The sequence below is a fragment of the Pistacia vera genome, unplaced genomic scaffold (assembly GCF_008641045.1).
Source record: "Pistacia vera cultivar Batoury unplaced genomic scaffold, PisVer_v2 Contig491, whole genome shotgun sequence".
In the NCBI taxonomy this organism is placed as follows: Eukaryota; Viridiplantae; Streptophyta; class Magnoliopsida; order Sapindales; family Anacardiaceae; genus Pistacia; species Pistacia vera.
The window spans coordinates 870,746-891,005 of NW_022196325.1; the positions used below are offsets into that span (position 1 = coordinate 870,746).

Sequence of the window (20,260 nt, forward strand, 5' to 3'; positions counted from 1 at the left end):
AAAAAAAAAAAAAAATTGTTGAAATGTGTAAAAGAGAAGAATGAAAAAATTTCTTTACCTCTTGGTTGCCTAAAATGGGTACTCTGTTGTAGTGTTGGGTTCGCATGAACAAATTTTTTGGGGGTAGAAAAACATTGTTATTCTCTCTGAAAAATTTGAGTTTTCTAGAAACTTAGGGTTTTATAGGGTGGAGGACAACGCTTAGCTTCTTTTATAAGCAACATTTGGGCGGGAATGTGCTCTTAGTCATAGATTACGACCATGTGTCATCAATCTACACAAAGAGTAACCCTCACGCTTCGTGAAAATCAACTGGCGCTTTTCTTTATTGAAAATGTCAAACGCCAGCGTAATTATCTCCTTCGCATTAAATGCGCCTTCAGCCGCATTCAATGCACCAAAAGGGAATTTCGTTTCAGCATAGCTCGCATTTAATGCTCATGGCTGACACTTATTGCTTGTAGAGACACGTTTGTCAGATAAAATTTACTTTATTGACTGAACCAACTATCAAACGTAGCAAATAACATCTGAAGAGGTCGTTCAAAGAAGACATTTATTCAACATGTCGAACACGAACACCAAACAAGATTGTTCAAAATTTTCAACCATGAAATATTCTAAGTGTTTTCAAGTCATAAATGACAATTAGAGTTCAAAATGCCTCCTAATGACTTAGGAAAAGATCAAGCTCAAGTCGTTAGATCTCAGTAAACGATCAAGTTAGGTCGCCCGTGTTACTCTCAAATCATATTTCACGACCTATCTCCAGTTCGCCAATCAAGACAACACTTCAGAAGTCAGATCAAGCATTCAACTTCAGGTCGTCTGCAACGATGTGATTATATCTTGGCATTCAGCTCGAGTAAACGTTTCTGAAGTCAAGGAAGGTCGTAGCATAATCACGAAGTTCTCAAGGTCTAATTCCTTGAATCTTAAGAATTGGGGAGCTTCTGTTATGCCTAAAAAATCAGGGCTGAAGTAAGCTTACATCAGCAAGCGCCAATTGGAGTTCAGGAAGGCTTTACACCGTCCAGAATTTGTCATGTCGCCCCAAGACAAAGAAAACATAGTTGTCACTAGCCCAGCCGACTTAAGTTTAGTTTGTGAATGAATTTGGTTCACACACCTGTCCAAGCCTCATTTAATTTAAGGATATTTCTTAACTTGTTAACCAATGGAGCATAAGGAAGGACTTGCATGGTTTCTACCCACCTGTAGACTTATAATCATTACCTTGAGCTCAACAGCTATAAAGAGAGGACTCCCCCTCACAATATCGGGATCAAATACTTTGAATTCACACAAACATATAGTAAAGACAACCTACGAGGAAGAGACTAGCTTGATATTCACTTTGAATACCAAGCTCTTGTAATTCTGTTCGTTGTTCGCGACCGCTTGTAGCTTGGCTAATAACCAAGAACACTTATATAAAAAGATAACAATAGATGTAGGAATCTCTTTAAACATCCAAACTACTATAAAAATTCTCACTGTCTCATTTACTTGTTAAATCTTTGCATACTACTGTTCACGTGTAATTTTTAAGACCTACTTAGCACTTTGCACGTGCAACGTCGTTGGTATCAAAATCACGCATCAACAAATATAATTATCTCTTCAAAATTTTATATTTTATTTGCCTCATATAATTTATTTGAGATATAATTTATGTATATAATTTAATATGTATATATAGGAAATTGCAATGGGCATTCACAATTTCACATTTCTGTTTTGAAGCCCAACCCACACTATGTCAAATAAGCTTCGATCATTGCTAAGTTAACCCCGGTGCCGGCCTGGCCTTGTTAGAAGGAAAGCTTTATGACAACTGCTCTTGTCCGGCAAAAACACTTAAAAATGTATGAACCAAAATATTAAATAAAAATGTAATTTAATAGAATATTTTTGTTCAAAAACAATTTCTATAAATATATGATAAATACTTTTTCTAGTTCTAAAACAAGGTTTTATTATAATATGACTTATTTAATCCACGACAACCCACAAAAATAATTACATCAAAATGAATTGTCATTAGACTGTATAATAATTCAATTTGATATAGCAAGCGGTTGGTAATCAACAGCAAATGCCACCGAATAACCAGACACATTTTCAAAGACTTTAATAAACTCACAGAGAAGGGAATCACGGAGCTATTTATTGGTTTGGTGGTGGTATTTCAATTTCAGAAGAGGTTCAATAATTTTGCCCACTTTGGAATTGGAGTGTTTTTTGTTTGCACTGCACCAAACTCTCATGAGTATCATTACTTTTTTTTTCTTTTATAATGGATAGAATTGAATTAATTGCTTGCTTCAATGTATAAGTTGCATAATGTTGAACTGACAAAATGTTTCAACTCCATACGCTTGGTCGGTCAAACCAAAAACCGGCATTTCAACCACTTTCAACAACCGCCGTTCATCTTTTCAACAATTTTCACTCCTTACTGCCACTATTTATTGCATTACTCATGCTGTAGTGTAGCCTACGATAATGTCAAAACTTTGAAGTGAAAATTTAAGAAAATTTGCTATGGAGTATAGCACAGTAGCCCTACACAATGAAAGAACATGCATCACTGAAAATTATGAACTCAATCTGGTACACCAATGGAGCAAAGAACTACACAATGAGAACCAATTCATTCAACAATGAAGGTTTCAATTTATTGATATAAATACGTTGACTGTGGATCAGAAATGGGATTTGAAAGATACATGATCAGAGTGACCCAACTGAGTACTCCTGAAAGCAGATAAATTGCATAATCATAAAGTTTTCAGATACAGACATGCTAAGCAAAGTAATTGAATTCATAGATTGTGAAAGGCTACCTCATCAACAATTAATTTTAGTCAATCAAATAATGTGCAGGAAAGCACCCTATAGTGCAGTGCAGGTTGCAGAAACCTGCTTCATCCGTTGAGTCAATCTAAAGAATCATCAGCAACCCATAACGGCACAGTTGTACACGAATACCCCAACATGCTCCTTCACACCAAGAACTTTCCAGTCCAGGGTCCCATTATTAACTCCTGACTTTGGACACCAAGAGTTCAACACAATAGCTTCACCTTCTGGGCCTCTTTGCCCACCCACAACCAAAAGTTTATCTCCGCAAGCCTTAAATGCCAAACCCCAGCCATTCGAAGAATCAGCCCTAACCGGTAGCCTTCCCAACACATCCCAAGTGTTCTTCACCTTGTCATACTTTTTCACCATGTTTGTCACATACTCAACTGCATAGAGCTGGTTATCAACAACAGCCACAAGTGGAGGAGCCTGGGCAGCTCTATTAACATTTGGATACATCCCTTCTATCTTCCTCCATTCCCCTCTCTCAAAATCAAACTCCTCTCCACATGTTAATGATTCAGTAGGACTTGACATCCCACCAATGACGTAGAATTTGCCATCCATAAAAAAACCAGAGCACAATCTACGTGGTGAATTCATTTTGGGTAACATATTCCATTTACCCAATGTAGAGTCATATAACTCTGCTGAATTCAAAACTTTTCCATTCTTATCACTACCACCAGCAACAATAGCAATAGAACCAAGACTACCTGATCCAAACAAACAACGGGGGTGATTCATTCCCTCACACTTCATCCAACCACTATGGACCAAACTATACTTCCAAATTGCAAAATCAAATAACTCACGCCCAAAAACCAACAATTCACTACCCACAGCCAATGACTCCTTATCTGCATGGTTGAAACACTCATCACAAGGTATCTTAGGCAACGTCATCCATTTGTTTCTCATTGTATCAAATGCTTCCCAGCCCCTTGGATCACAAACTAAGTACACCCAATGCTCTGCGACACCTAGTTGCTTCCTCAATCCATACAAATACCCACTTTTGATTAATTTATGAAACCTCTTATTTATACATGACAAAGAAGCATAGTCTGATCTACACGCCAAAGCAAGACAGTTCAAGGCAACATCATCAACAAGACCAGGAAACAGTGAATCACTTGGCCTATTTTGGCAACAACCATAATTCACTGTTTCCCCCCAATTCACCATTGAAAAACTATTTACTTCTTCATTTTCTGTTTCCTCCGTAATATCATCCAAACGAGCTTTCTTTATCATTTTGAACAAGTATCTTAATATATTCCAAACAAAATCAAACAAATTTCTGAAAACAAATCAATTTCGATAAAATGTCAAGAAAAAAAAAACCCAGTATCACCCCACGATTCTCACTTAAGCTCCCAATAACCCGAAAACAAATTCTGATCTTTGCCTACAATCAATCTACACCTATTAGTTTTTTCCATCAAATTTAACAAATCAAAACATTTAAAGTCGTATCGCAATCTGGATTAAAAGAATCCCCCCTTTTGAGTTTTGACAACCATTTGAGAAACCCCAAATAGCCCTAATTCTCTATAGATTCCCCAAAAAAAAAAAATTAGTCGATACAGGAGCAAATCAAATGAGAAGTCAAACCCAATCCCCGCGATAGGACCGAACAACGGGGATTTTCCGGGAAATCTTCAAACTTTTCTCTAACAATTCAAACAGAGTTACCTGAAAAGGAAAAAAAATATAATTAAAAATCAATACAAAAACCATAACAAAACACATATTTCAACAGTTAAACAAGCAAGAATATCAATTATAATTCTAAAATCACGGGCCGATCCGGTATAAAATTACCAAAAAAAAAAAAATTCGGTTCAAATCCAAATCACTGCCGAACGTAAAAATTCGGATCCGAATCAGGTAATTAATTGGATCTCGCTGAATACAATTGAAACAAATGGAGATTTTCATAGTCTAAAAATGTAAAATGAGAATTTGGATAATTCGTACCGTAACTTTCTACGGAAGTAACGAACTTTCGCCGGGAAATTAGCCGGAAACTATGTGGCTCTAGTCTCTAGACATGGCGCCGGAGTCCGGCCAGTTGAGACTGTTGCATAAGGAAACTGAGAAGGTGAAGTGATGAAGAGAGGGTGTGGCTATAAAAACGGAAATGTGTCGCCGTTATTTGCAAAAGGGCCCATATTTTCTTCAAATTTGTGTTTTTACCCTTTCCTTTTTGGTTGAGTTTTTTTCACTCACATTATCAAAAAAATTCGGACTCTATCCAGAAGGATTAAATAAATAAAAATTTATAACAAATATCTTAATATTTATATATATATAATTTTATTATTCCTTTATGTACTTTTATGTGTTTAAATGGTAGTATTAATGTATTTATTTAGGTGAAATTTACGAAGGTGGATTAAATGGTGAAATAATAAAAGAGGAAAGAAACGTAAGAAGGAAGAAATGAAAAAGATTGACTAGGACATTGGGAGGGTTTGACCAATAGGGACCAGACCTTTATGACGTTCACAAAACATGAAACTTGTGATTAATCAAACTCTTTCTTCTTTATGATTACAAATACGTTACGAGTTTTACAATTCATGCCAACCGCCCACCCCCCAAGTCCAACTCATCTTCCTTATTCAATTCAAACTTTCATATTCTTCGTTCATTTATATTTACATTTTCTAAACTTGTTTAACTCTTTATATCAAATCAATACCTGATCCTAAATTATTATAACTAAGTGTTAGTAACCGATTAACGGTTACGAGTACGATTGTCGTAATAATCACTAGCCTAATAATATATGTTTATTTTATTAAAAGCGAATATGACAACTATACATCCGCAATCGTCGTTGGCACTCTTTAATTATTATTTATGTGTATATCTAATATAGATTAATAAGTATGGTTTAACAATATTATCTGGGCAAAAAATGTGATTAGGAAAGTGGAGAACTGGAGAGTTTTTTTTGTGAGTTCGAACTCGAACTTGAATTTTTAACGAGCAACCAAGCTAAGCTCGGCTTGATTTGGCTCGTTTGTACCCTTAAATTAGTATCATTTAAATCCTATATACCATTTGATAGACTTGAGTAATTACCTAACTCAATTTCAACTTTTATTTTATTTTTCTTTATTTTATAAGTTAGACAAATTGATAGTAATTAATAATATTACATGATAATTGAGGGGTCAAATTGTAATTTTAAAGTTCTGATTGAAGGCTTAAGGTTGGTCAAATCACGCAGTTGACTCGGACATTTACTGAGTCAACTAGTACTAAATAGTCAAAGTGGCGGCATTTAATGGCTCTCAAAAGTTACTAAAGCCGTTTCTTCGGCGGATAAAACTTAAAACTTCACCTGTGTTCTAGTACAGATTTCTGCCAAACTCTCTGCTCCTGAATTTCCAAAACTACCCTTTGACTCCTTTTTGTTTTATTCCGTGTGCAGGAATAATCATGAGAATTATGGATGTACTTACTGGTACTTTGACAACTTGAAGTTAAAAAAAAAAAAAACCAACATTTATGAATTAGATTGGGCCTGACCATGGGCTGGCTTGGGCCAATCCCAGTCCACCATAGAAGAATGAAAGTTACTGGTTGTTCCTGTTGCCAAACAAAATAGTATTTATAAACACGTAAGATTAATAAACTGGTGATGGTTATGATGAGGAAGACTATTCGTGAATAGAGAGAATCAATTAGCACGTGTTAGCCAAACGTTGAAAGGGCAAAGATTTGGCTGATCTTATTATTAGTATTAATTTAATTAATTATTAGTAATTAGATGTTAAAATAAATACAGTCACGTGCTGATTAATATTTAATCTAACCAACCCATCACTTTCTAATGAAAAAGGTTATTGGAAAACACAATGAGTTAAGTCTTAATCATGGGCATGCACTAAACAAATATGCTATTCTTTTTCTTTTTTAAAAAAAAAAAAAAATTAATTAACAAAAGAATTATTAATTTAAGAACTTGAAAAAAAAAAATATGTAAGAGAATCTAATACTTTTCTTTATTCTAGTTCTAGGTAAAGTCGTGAGAACAATTAACGGCCCTTATTTATGCCACTTGTCAGCCTCTAAAGCCTCATGCCTTTCTCCTAATTTTCTATATTATTTCTTATTTTTAACATTTTCTGAAACTTAATTATCTCTCTGAGAAAGGAATGAAAATTTTCCTATAATTACTTGATTAATTGAATGTCTTGGCTTGCACTAAGAAAAGAACGGGGTAGAATTCATTGAATGGAATTTTGATTAGCATCTCAAGAAAAAAAAAGTTAAAGTGTGAGGAAAGAAGCAAATGTGAAGGCAATAACTCAAAGTTTATGCTTGAATAGAGAAAGACAACAACATTAAAAATTCTAAAGTTAATTTTGAATAAATACATTAATAAAATATTAGTAACAAGTAAACAGATATTAATCCATCTGGTGATAAAAAAAAAAAATATTTGCTCATTTCATTGATTTTCTGGGTTCAAACCACTTGAAGTTATCTACCTCATTTGTGACTTACTTATTGAGTTTATAAAGTGTTCAATAAATTCTAGAGACTCGAACACCCCGATTGTTAAAAAAATAAATAAATAAACAGATATTTTGTTGTTGTAACAGGGTTAATAAATAATAGAGTTAGTTGGATAGTAGTGTGAAGTGTCAGAGAATCCAACTGGGTTTTGTATGAGACAAAAGGTGCATGGGAGCCACGAGGGTAGAACAGAACCGAACCTGCAATCAATTCTCATTTTTATTTTATTTTTTATTTGTCTGCATCACCATCATCTTCATCTTTTAAAGAAAAATAAAATAAAAAATCAGCTGCTGCTTTAGGTTTAGTTTGGGTGATAAAAGTTGGCATTAGTATTGCCCACTTTTTGATTTTGGGTTATTGGATTAGCCTACAAAGTGCTATCTTTTATATCATTATCTCCATGTTATTTTAAATCTTATTAAAATAAGATGGCTTGTTGAAGAAGATGAGATGATGACATGAGGCCTCAAAACAAAATCAGAGACTTATGAAGGTTGCTTTGGATTGTAGAATTCGCATGAGAATGTCTTGTCTTGACAGAATGATGTTTGATGTTTAATCAGCATCTTTTATGTGCTTTGCTTTACTAAATCTTTAAGAAAGCTATTATTCCAAAACCATCTCATTCAAGCCAACCCAAAACCTTCTGACATCTGGAGAGGAATTTATGAGCAGTTATTACATTACACTTTCACTTTCACATAACAAAATCTAAAAGCTTCCTTCTTTCATCAATGTTTTTTTGAGAGGAAGAAAAGAAACACGATTGTGTTATTCATTCAGAAAAACTCAAGCTCGTATTGTCAATTGTAAATTGAAAAAAAATACTACAGTCTGAAAGCCAGATTACAAGCCGCATTCTTCCACTTTTTTGTATTGTGGATGATGGGAGCCTCAAATCTTTTGTAATCCAGAAAATTTTACTTACTATTTGTCTCAGGCAAAAGATATGCCCAATAGTTTTGATAACTCAAAAAAAATTGTAAATAAAAAACCTAGCTTTTCCACTGTACACAAAGAAATCCAAACTAATCAAACAATCTAGTCAGTTAGAATTCTGTGCACTGCTGTCCCTCTGCAGGGTATTACGCTTGCACCAGCATAAATACTCTGGGATTGGCCCTTCTTCTCCGATAACCCAAGCGTGCCCAGCTACATCCTTTAGAGTCAATCTCTGAGTTGGATCTGCAAACCACAATTATAACCTTTTTTCAGCAGAAATTGGAAATCATAAAAATTGAAGACAGGTGTAAAAGAAGTGGACGGTAAGGAGCAGCCTATGCTAATTAAGAACAGATTATACTGGCCTTTGCAAAGAAGTCCTTCTATTAAGTTTCTCAGCTGTGGGTTCATATCATCTGGAAGTTCCAATGAGTTATTAACAATCTGTAAAACAGAAGAGAAAGATCTCAATTTAGTTTTTCCCTATGGGCATACAAAATGTAGTAACAAAGAACACTGTCACACACAAAGAAAAAAAAAAAAAAAAAAAGAAAAACGAAGATGCAAAAAGCACTGTGCACACCTTATCATACGTATCCTGCAGTGTTTCGCCTAGAAATGGATATTGTCCCAGTACCACATAGTATAAAGTAACTCCTACAGCCCATGTGTCAGCAGCTTTCCCATGGTAAGTTAGACCTATTATCATAAAAGAAATTCACATACACTGTTATATATCCAATGGCCTCTTATTAATAAACACAAATTTAAATCTCTGAAAGAGAGAATTCTAACCTAGACAGCATTCAGGGGCAGTAAAAACAGGAGTCCCAGGAGAACGGCGAAGCTCATCATTATCATCCTGCAAAACCAAAATGTCTTGTTTCAACACGATAAAGAAATTAGGTGGACTATTAATTGATCCTAGGGCAATATTTCAACAATACAAGATCCACAATCAGAAAGATATACATACAACTCTATCTAGGATAAGCAAAATATTTTTCTGTGATGCCTTGCTTGCCCAATAGTTTAGTTTTAAACTACACCGTAAAAGAAACATTCATAGATATAACATAGATTGCCTCTTCATATTTAAGTAGTCACTCCAGATAATATGCAACAAGACAAGAATCAATATAAAAATTCAAAACTTTAGACTGTAACAGTGACATATCCTTAAACTACAATCATAAAATGTATATCCTATTTATCTAAAACAATTACAGACTATTATAATTGGACAAAAAGCTTTTCTTTCAATGCCTTTTACCACAACTCCAACAGATGAGCACATGCATGTACAAACTCAATATCACACAATCCCGTTACAAACAGGTATTATACGACATTAATCAACATGTTCATCAGCTGTTTCTTCCACATCATAGCATTGCCACTGAGAGAAGAGATAGAGAAAAATACAAAAGACACTAAACAAAAAGGATGAAGAATATGTTTTACACCATTCTAGTTCATGAGTAATAATATTTGAAAAGTATATATCAATCAATTGTATTTTTTCGTTGAAGCAAGTATTCATAAACTTAGAAAATCAAGGGAAAAGATAATTCATACCTCAAAAACCTGGCTGACGCTAAAATCTCCAATCTTCACTATACCCGTACGTGTAACTAACAGGTTATCAGGTTTTATATCCCCGTGCACAACATTCTGGTTTTACAACCAAAAAGAGAATAATAGAATAAGTACAAAAGATATTCTACTCAATATCAATAGCAAGGAAGGAGGAAATCTTTATATGAAAGAAAATGCTTATAAATATTAGCCAAGTTTGCACTTATTTCAGACAGTCGACTATAACAAAAGACCCAACCGAGAAAACTAAAGAAAAAATAAACCACAAAGACACAGTACACCGTCTACCCAACAGCTCATGGTGGAAAATCCACCAGATGTTAGGTTTCTGCAACCCATCAACTCAGAGATAAATAAACTTATCCATACATCAATAAGATACCATACATTAAACAACCCCCTGTGCCTACAAAAATTTGATACTGGACAATAAACAAGCTTCACAAGAATCGTCATCATCTTGCTAGGGTCAGAACGATAAAAAGTGGTCAAGAAGCTGGTTCTAATAAAAAGTAAATGTGATTGGAAACAGGGGAAACTTGCTCCAGCCATTCCCAGAGCAGATACATTCCTTCAATCAGAGCAGGGCATTGCACAGTTTAAGTAAAACATCTTAAGTGATAAAATGTTGAATCCCAAACAGATAAGCTTATAAAAGGCTTCTAAGTCATCAACAGTTTTCTCCTATCCTTAAACCTCTACAACAGCCTGGCTTCAGGATTCCAGTGCGGTAAGAAAAAAATATGGGTGTATTTGTTTTATTATTTTGAGTAGTATTTTTGAAAAAGTTGAGTTGGGTTATAATTATGAGGTAAGATTTGAATTTGAAAATGTGTTTAGTAAGATTATTTTTCAATCCCCTATATTTGTTAATTTAGTTAAACACCCCTTACAATAAAAGTTTCAAAGTTAACAAAAACAGCCCCATCCACCCATTAAACGCCGGCTGCCAAGAATGTGTAGGTGGGTGGGGGTGTTTTTGTCAATTTATAAACTTTTATTGTTGGGGGTGTTTAGTTAAATTAACAAACCTAGGGGGTTTAAAGGTAGTTGAATAAAATAGAATTAGATTTTTAGAATAGGGAAACAAATATGTATTTTGGGTAGGATAGGGATAGAATAGGGTAGAAATAATGCCCCAAACACAGCCTATACTGTTACAAATGAAGTCAAAAGCAAACCAAACCGAGCACCAGTGAGGTCAGATTTAGTATTATTGGCACCACACATGGTAGACTACACACAGTTAGCTGGAATCACTAATCAACTAAACTATTCTACAAAATACTAGATGTAAAGTGGAAGATGAGGAAAGAAATATATACAAGCAAATTACCAATTTTCTGAATACACCTCAAAAGACAAAAATACAACAATGGTACATAAGCACAAGCCAATGCCATACATCTCGCAAGACTGCTCTGGTCCCATAGCAAATTGATTAAGATTGTGACCATAAGCTATTTTCACATGGTTCGCCTTGAAACTCACTTTTTAGAGAAAAATCTACAACTTTTCAAATCTTATAAATTGAGGTGAATGTATAATAAAATGCAAAAACAAATGGTGCATATGTAAATATTTGTGGGCATATATGAAACATCACGGTACTAGATAGCCAGCAACCTTCTATATAATGGTCTACCACATATACCTCCATTAAATAAATGGCAAACATTGATGTAATAACCAACATTGCTCCATACAAATACATATCCAGCTGCAGGCACACACAGAGTCCAAGAATTAATGACGCAAAATTAAGGCTTTCGAAAGCTTACATGAGCATGAAGGTACATCAGCCCAGAGACTACATCCCGTAAGTACTTTCTGGCAGTATCTTCTTCAAGGGCCCCAGGTAGAGCAGAACCACCACAATCCCCTTTGCTTTCCACATATTCAAGAACTGGAGGAAAGAAGTTAGGAAAAGTTTCCAGTCAAGCATAAGGATAACAGAACAATTAAGGTAACTGAATATTTTTTCATACTAAGACTTCAATGCAATAATCAAATATAAAAGTTGGAAGTGAAATTGTTAATCAAAGGGAAAAAAATAAGTGAGAGAAAGCAAAAGGAAATAAATACCCATGTAGAACTGATCTGTGTTTGGATCATCAATCACCTCAATGAGATTGACTATATTTGGATGGTCCAACATTTTCATTATTAGAACCTGCAAGGATAGGAATTAAATATTAGAAAAGTTTCATCTACGATAAAAACAAAGATAAAGAGCCAAAGCATCATAGAGTGTCTATTATAATGATAAGCATAAGCACTTGTAGTATAAATAAGCCAAATTTTAGCCTGATCTACAAGCACTTGTTGACTAAGCAGAAGCATCAAGAACCTCAGGGAGGATATTCTATATCAAGAACATATACAACAGAAAATTTCAGTACAAGCATATAAAAAATTAGCAACAATGCAATGTCTTTCTATATGGTCTAGACTGTAAAAGCTCAAAAGAGAAGAAAAAAAGCAGATACCTCACGAAGAACATCAGTCATAGCAGTCTCTGAAGGAGCAACACGTAGCTTTAACAAATGAGACTTATGAAAGGCCTGGAGTTCAAATATAAAATTTGCACGATAAGAAAGATAAACCTTGTTTTGGTATAAGCTTCTACATAATCAAGAAAACACTAAACACCATTTAATTTGCAGATCCTAATAACTAAATGAAAGTCACAGGACTGAAAAACGCTATATTCCACCATATTATTTTCAGATAAATCCTGAAGATTTTCACTAAACTACTGCTCTGCCCCAAAACACGAATGCCTCTCCATAGAAGGCAAAAAAGCAGTACCTTAATTGCATAATGCTTCCCATCTATAGAGCTTTGGTATAGAACCTGTTGCAGAAGCAAGGCCAGAAGACTTAAGAAAATCCTTAAAGCAAGAAATACAGCTTAATGTCTGTCAAATCAATGCTTACCACTTTACCATAGCTACCAGCACCAATCTTGCGCTCATGCACATACTCATTGATCATCTTAGTCCCGTTTTCATCCTAAAAAAATGCAATACATATATAAAATCTTAGTAAAACATTATGGAAGCAAATACAAAATTTAAGGACTCCTACACATGGAATTCCATCTGTAAGACAACCACTGTGGGACATACGACCTTCTTCAGTAAATTCACCCTTAAACTTTAATTAGACTGAATTAATTCACAAAAACAAGCAAAACCTCAAATCATCCTGAACATAAAGCACAAAAAAGAAAAAAAATCTGGGAAGCAACAAAGTATGAGAAAACTGATCGGAAAATCTGCTTAAATGTTGCCTTAGCTACCAAGCATTAAATTCAAATTTATAGCGAGAATGAACTAGCTGTAACTAACAACCTAACAAGAGCAACAACCAATAGGGATTTATTATAACTGTATACAACAACTATACACAGCAAAACCACTAAAATTTATCAAATCATCAACTGTTGACAACAACAAGATAAGAAAATGACTGATCTTGTAGCCAGTGTGCAACCATATTGTATCTGAAACAACTATCAGAAGTACTACAATGCCGGATGCATGATAGTTATACAGTTGCCAGATTTCTTAATAATCAAGTTATATTCAGTACAAAGATAACGAATCATCATACTCAACCATAAATAGAATATAGCATCATAAATAAGTTTGCAAAAAGTCCCACTTTAACTTTATTATAAACTTACCTCTGATCGAATAAGTTTGTTAGTTTCCTTGACAGGATATTGCCTGCAAACCAGTCCATTCTGCACTCTTAACCTCAAAATCTCTTCAGAGCGTTTGGCACAGTTCTGCAACTCGCCATCATCTCCATGTGCTGTATTCGTATCCTCACCATTAAACAAACTATCAGTCTCATCGTCTATTTCATCCTCTAACAAAAACTCTTGGGAAATTCGATTATTAAACCCAGGAATGGGCCTCAATGATTGTTTAGGCTTTCTTTTGGAAAACCCGAAACAACCACAACAACCCATAGCTCTCACCCAAGAGTAGGAGCTCTTATTAAACATGAAAAACTTCAATAATCTTAGAACAACTATTACAACTCCCAGCCACCAAAGAGAATAAAAAAGTGATCCCAAAAGCTGCAAATAGACAAACCGTTGTGTCAATAAACAATCAATACCGCCTTACAAAAAATAGCCACCTAAGCTGAATTAGCATATAAGTTTATATAATTGTCACATAACACAAAATCAAAATTATTAAATGGTAGAATACTCATTAGATGGGATTTTCACATTTTTCATCCAGAATCATGAATGAGCGAAAAAAAAAAAAAAAAAGATTTGAACGCAGAAGACCAATACTCCAATGGGTATTCTGGGTTTCTTATTCATCACACAAACAAATAGAAAAAAGAGTATCACTTACAAGTAAAATCAACCCACATAAATAAAAGAGATAAAATTCAAACCTGATCTAAGGAGAAGACAAAGCAAGAGGGCTTTTAAGCCCAAATCAACTTTGCTATTCTAGTGGATGCCACTCCGCCAAATGAAAGAAACAACTAATTATTTTGAAGCCAATTCGATTGAGACCCAACATCGCTATTGTAACTCCAGTTTATAGTAGTGCCCAATGCAGCCTCAACATTCACCGCCAATACGTTGACCTTTTCAAATAATAATAAAAAAAAAAACAACTTTAAATTAAAAAATATAAAATTAAATAATAAGCAAAACTAGACCTTAGCTTGATTCTTCCAAAAACAAGACGAAAGTTTTTTAGTTCCTTCAGATGCCATCAGCCACGAACAATAGTTGTTTTACAAATAAACAAATTATATTATATAATTAATAAAAGAAATATACATATTATATATTTTTCCTAGAAGCCGTACCTATTATTTAATGACAATTGCAATTCGAAAGCCCTAGATTCGAATTCAATTCCGACAGTGAGACAAGCATGCAAGAATCGTATTTGAAAACCCTAAATTTCATCCGAAATTGAGGGTGAAATTTGGAAGCGAAACACAATATTGAGTGATTGAACAGTTGGAAATTGTGATTGTTTGTGATCTGAGATTGAGATTTCGTCAAAAAGTGAAAGAAATGTTACAAGAAAGGGCAGAAATCTTCAACTTGAAGGCTGGCTGAGGACAAAATATCAATTAAAAAATAAATAAATAACAGTTCTGAAATTTTGTTTGTGCAAGAAAAATTTGTGAAGCGAAAGCTGAAATATAAGTGGGGCAGCTTTGCCACGTGGTAGTGGGGCTACGTAATCATGCTGTTAGGACTTAGGAGTNTCAACTTGAAGGCTGGCTGAGGACAAAATATCAATTAAAAAATAAATAATAACAGTTCTGAAAGTTTGTTTGTGCAAGAAAAATTTGTGAAGCGAAAGCTGAAATATAAGTGGGGCAGCTTTGCCACGTGGTGGTGGGGCTACGTAATTATGCTGTTAGGACTTAGGAGTTTATTACTATTTTAAATTATATGTTGATTTTTTTCTTTTTAAAAAAAACCTGTCGAGCCCAGCGGGTTGGCCCGCGGCTTCCAACGGGCAACCCGGCGGGTTGGCTGTTGGGCTGCCAACGGGCAACCCGGCTGGTTGGAGACCAGAAAAAAAAATTAAAAAACCAATTTTACCCTTCAAATATAGTTGTTTTATAGTCGTTGGAGAGGTTTTTTTGTCATTTTCTTTTTCCATTTTTCTCTATAAATAAGGCCTAAACTTCTTATATTTCTTCACATCCAAAATTCTCTAATTTTCTTCAATTGCTCTTGCTTTAAAAATCTCTCAAATCTTTGTTGTCATTTTGCTTTCATTTTAATTTTTATTACTTTTTGTAATTTTTAATTCATATTTCCAAATTCTAATTCTCTTTCTTTAATTCTTTTATAACCAATTTTTTTTTTTTTTTTATAACTAGAATGGATAGATATTTCCATAATCCCACCATCAATTTCAATGATGAAGAAAATTATCCTAATCCCCCTGAATTTACTGACACAAATGTAGTAGATTCATCTGATACACCTTATAATATTTCCCCACTTCCTCTCCATGTTGCTACAACTCCCAGTGGTTCTAAAGGTCGTTCCCGTAATCGTTGTCTTCACCCAACTCCATATGCAGTAGAAGTGGGTTCATCAACTGCAGCTACCGAAACTGACGACAAGCACACATCAAACGTTTCGATGCATTTCGTAGAGTTTTACGAGACAAAAAATGGAGTTCAAGTGAAGAAAGCAATATGCAAGTATTGTGGAAATATTTATAAAGCTGATGCAGGTAATGATATTAGTACTTTAAAAATGCATGCAGATAAACATATAAATCATCATGGATATATACAAACCAATCAAACTCAAATAGTTAGTATGGGTAATACTTGGCGTTATAATTCTGATGTATATAGGGAACAATTAGCTTTATATATTGTTGCAACTGATCAGCCTATTAATATGGCTCAAGATAAATATTTTGAAAGATTTATTAAAAATTCATTTTTACCGGAATTTAAAACTTATTCTAAAACTACAACTAAGAATGATTTAATAAAGTTATTTAACAAAATGAAATTAGAATTAAGAAATAAAATACATAGTTGTCATGTTAAGGTGGCTTTAACCGTTGATATTTGGAGTGGTAGAGTTAAACAAGATTATATTTGTGTGACTAGTCACTATTTTGATAACAAATGTAAATTAAATAAATCTTTATTAGGATTTAAATTAATGGATGTAGATCATAGTGGTCAACAAATTTATTTTAAAATTGTTGAAGTTTTAGAAGAATATGATTTGGTTAACAAAGTAATAAGTCTAACTTTAGATAATGCAAGCGCTAACCGTAGAGTTGTAGATTTTTTAAAACTAAATTTTCCTTTTTATGACAATTTGAAGTTTTTTCACCAACGTTGTGCATGTGACATTATTAATTTAATTGTAAAAAGTGGTATGAAAAGAATTAGAAATAATATTGATAGAATTAGAGATTGTTTAGCTTGGATTACTAGTAGTAATAAAAGAAATTCTGAATTTAAAGATGCTTGTAAAACTTCAAATTTGTCTCCTAAAACTTTTGCATTAGACATGCCAGGTAGATGGAATAGTACTTATTTAATGCTTGATTCATGTTTACCTTATGCAAATTTAATTAGTTATTTTGTAGCAAATAAAAGGAGTCCTCATTTTTTGGTAGAGAGTGATTGGCATATAGCTCAAAAATTTCATTCTTTTCTTAAAACTTTTTATGTTGCCACTTTAAAACTTTCTGAAGTGTATTATCCTACTAGTCCATTGATAATACATACAATTTTAAAAATTTCAAATTTATTTGCTCAAAACAGAAACAATAAAATTTTAGCGGGACCAATAGAAGCAATGGAATTAAAATTTAAAAAATATTGGAAACCCATTCCTTTTCTTTTTTGTTTAGCTGCCATATTTGATCCTAGGATTAAATTCACGGGTTTAGAAAATGGTTTAGACACGTTAAGTGAAAATTTGCAAGAAGGAGCGTATGCCAATCAATTAGAAGAGATAAGACAATGTCTTGGAGAGATATATTTGCAATATGAAAGCAGGTATGGGAACCAGCAAAGATGCGCAATACCCGAGGAAGTACCAATAGAAGACACAAAAGAAGATTTCAACTCCTGGAGTGCATTTAATAGGCGGAAGAAGACCCGAACCCGAAGCACAGCATTCCCTTCAGAAGCATCAACAACGAATATAATGTCCTCCATGCAACTGCAGAGTAATGAGCTTCACCAATATTTGAGAACCCCTGACTTGCTACCAGTAGATCCACAACAAAGAGCCAACTTTGATGTCTTAGAATATTGGAAAATCAGAAAATGTATTTTTCCGGTACTATCAAGACTTGCCCTTGATGTTTTCTCTGTTCCTGTCTCAACCGTCTCATCCGAACAAATATTTAGTGCAAGTGGAAGAATTTTAAATGAAAGGAGGACTAAACTTTCACCAAAATTGATTGAAATCCTCACATGTCTTCGAGATTGGGAACGGTCGCGCCATCAGGATCAATATGAGGTTATCGATGATACTTTAATAGAATCATTTCAATTTTGTAATTTAGATGATACAGATGAGGGAGGTCTTAGTCAACCACCCCCAAATTTATCAATTGTAATTTTGTAATTTATAAATTAGCTGTCAATTATTGCACTTTTTTTCTTTACCAAGTTTTTGTCTCAATTGAGTTTTTCTTGATAAGGTTTTTAACGAGGCAATAATTATTGTAATTTCTTATTTTATTTTTTGATAAATGAATAAATCTAATTTTTCTTATATTACAATTTAATTATATTAAAATTAAATTAATATTTGAAATGTTAACTATAAAAAATTTTAATTAAATTAATATTTGAAAAGTTAACTAAAAAAAATTACACAAAAGCCAAAAACATCAAAAAAACCAATGTTTTAAAACCCAACCCGGGGTGAAACCCGGTAAAGTTTTCGTGTCCCGGGTTGACCGGTTTGACCGCTACAAATTTTAAAACTCAACAAATACACCCCTGAAAATTACCTTCAAGTCCTACATGTTTGAACTTTCTCAAACACACCCCAACTGAAAATCGACCGGCGACTGATTGGCAACGGCGACACCCCAGATGCAACCCCAATCTTCCCCTGAGCCTATTTCCATTAAAATCTATCCAAGATCTGGCCGAAATAGGTTCGATTTCGGCCAGATCTCACCAACGCCGGCGTGGGTATTCCAGGCCAGATCTCATCCACGCCGGCGCCTACAAACCTCCCCATCACTCAGGAATTACTCCGTTATTCCTCCTGAACAAAACCCACCTCACCCGACCCCCGTTAGCCTAGCCAATCGCCGAAAAAGTCCCATTGTTGCCGCTGCCAAGTTTCTTCGATTTCCGGTCGATTTACTCACCGGAAATCAACGATGCCACCACCATTGTATTCACCGGACCTTTGTCTTCAAAAGCCCTAACCTTCCGACCATCGATTGTTCGCCGATCATCCTCCCAAATCTTAGGGTTTGGGGGTGAATCGGAAAAGTTAAACCCGACCTGTTGAAGCTACCGGGTCCAGGTTCAACCGGCTGGGCCGGGCTGGGTTTTAAAACAATGAAAAAAACAAAAACAAAAATTAAATTTTTTGGGTGGGTCAGCCCGATCCGACCCACACAAAAACCCGTGGGGCTAGGGTTATCGGGCCGAGTTAGGCGGGCCTAACCCGACCTACCTCTTTTTGGTGGGGCCGACCCAACCCGACCCACAAATTGCTTAGGCCGAACACAGGATGGGGGAGGTAGGACCACTTTTCCACCTCTACAGTGCCGTGTCATTCTGTGAATTTCTACTAGATTTTTGTTATATTTTAGAAGCATTTTTCGAAGTTTAATAATTTAGTAAAACAAAATTCGATTACATTAAAATATTCCCTTTATTTTAAAAACGTTAAAGTTTATTGTTGATCAATATAAACCATCTCTGTTGTGTTGGTATTTAGTATATTTTAGTTTGATTTAAAATTATTTTTAAAAATTAAAATAGGATTAAAATTTTTTAATTAAATTTTAATATATTTATATTTGAAAATATATTTAATATAGTATTCAGATTCTATTTTTAAGTTAAAAACTAAGAAAACTTATCACTATTCTGTCCCTATTCCAAATACAAATGCACGTTTGTTTTCTTATTTTCAAAATCCTATTCTAAATTAAAAAACTTCTTAAACCCCCTAGGTTTGTTAATTGACAAAAACACCCCCAACAAAAAAATTTATAAATTAACAAAAACACTCTCATCTACCCATAGTTGCCAGATTCCGGCAACCATCGTCAGTGGTGGTTGGAATCTATCACAATGGTGCACTACCAGCCGATAATGCGTCGATCTGGTCAGAAAAGGCAAGAACTAGTCGTCAGCCACGACTAAAGAAATGGCCGTCGTTGACGGTCAACCGTCACTGACGGCTATATCTGGCCTTTTTCGATCGTCGACAGCTATATCTGGCCACAGATTTGGCTTTTTCCGGTCAGATATGTGGTGGATCTGGCCGAAAAATGCAAGATTGGCACACGACCGGCCAGATTCGACCGGTCGTGCACCATAACGCCAGATTTCGACCAGATTTCGGCGATGGTGGCCGAAATCTGGCACTGTGGTTGGGTGGGAGTGTTTTTGTCGTCTTATAAAATTTTATATATTAAGGTGTTTAGTTAAATTAGCAAACTTAGAGGGGTTTTTGGTTAATTTTTAAATTTTACCTCGTAATAATCACCCAACTCTACCTACCAATAATATTTCAAAAATATTACTCAAAATACTAAAACAAACAGTATTTAGAT

At 34.4% G+C, this 20,260-nt stretch overlaps 2 protein-coding genes across 4 annotated transcripts; both read right to left on the minus strand.

Annotated features, from left to right (window-relative positions):
* Positions 1 to 2,550: 2,550 nt before the first annotated feature.
* Positions 2,551 to 5,006, minus strand: LOC116105018 (F-box/kelch-repeat protein At5g60570). 3 transcript variants are annotated; one of them, XR_004124009.1, is made up of 3 exons: positions 4,852 to 5,006; positions 2,850 to 4,566; positions 2,551 to 2,568 (listed from the first exon to the last, which is right to left on the minus strand). XR_004124009.1 is itself a non-coding variant. In XM_031391443.1 (2 exons), exon 2 carries the CDS (start codon positions 4,123 to 4,125, stop codon positions 2,959 to 2,961), a length of 1,167 nt encoding a protein of 388 aa, XP_031247303.1. In that variant the 5' UTR covers positions 4,126 to 4,566; positions 4,852 to 5,005; the 3' UTR covers positions 2,660 to 2,958. The 3 variants fall into 3 exon arrangements, 1 of the variants encoding a protein (XP_031247303.1); XR_004124008.1 differs by lacking the exon at positions 2,551 to 2,568 and adding an exon at positions 2,660 to 2,760; XM_031391443.1 differs by lacking the exon at positions 2,551 to 2,568 and having other exon boundaries at positions 2,660 to 4,566; positions 4,852 to 5,005.
* Positions 5,007 to 8,181: 3,175 nt separating this feature from the next.
* LOC116105031 (serine/threonine-protein kinase GRIK1) lies at positions 8,182 to 15,098 on the minus strand. The gene is made up of 13 exons (XM_031391456.1): positions 14,802 to 15,098; positions 14,376 to 14,573; positions 13,642 to 14,043; positions 12,891 to 12,965; positions 12,763 to 12,807; positions 12,441 to 12,515; positions 12,037 to 12,124; positions 11,733 to 11,857; positions 9,931 to 10,026; positions 9,148 to 9,214; positions 8,936 to 9,051; positions 8,718 to 8,796; positions 8,182 to 8,595 (listed from the first exon to the last, which is right to left on the minus strand). The coding sequence occupies exons 3-13, from the start codon at positions 13,966 to 13,968 to the stop codon at positions 8,456 to 8,458; spliced, it is 1,233 nt and encodes a 410-aa protein (XP_031247316.1). The 5' UTR covers positions 13,969 to 14,043; positions 14,376 to 14,573; positions 14,802 to 15,098; the 3' UTR covers positions 8,182 to 8,455.
* Between the last annotated feature and the right edge of the window lie 5,162 nt (positions 15,099 to 20,260).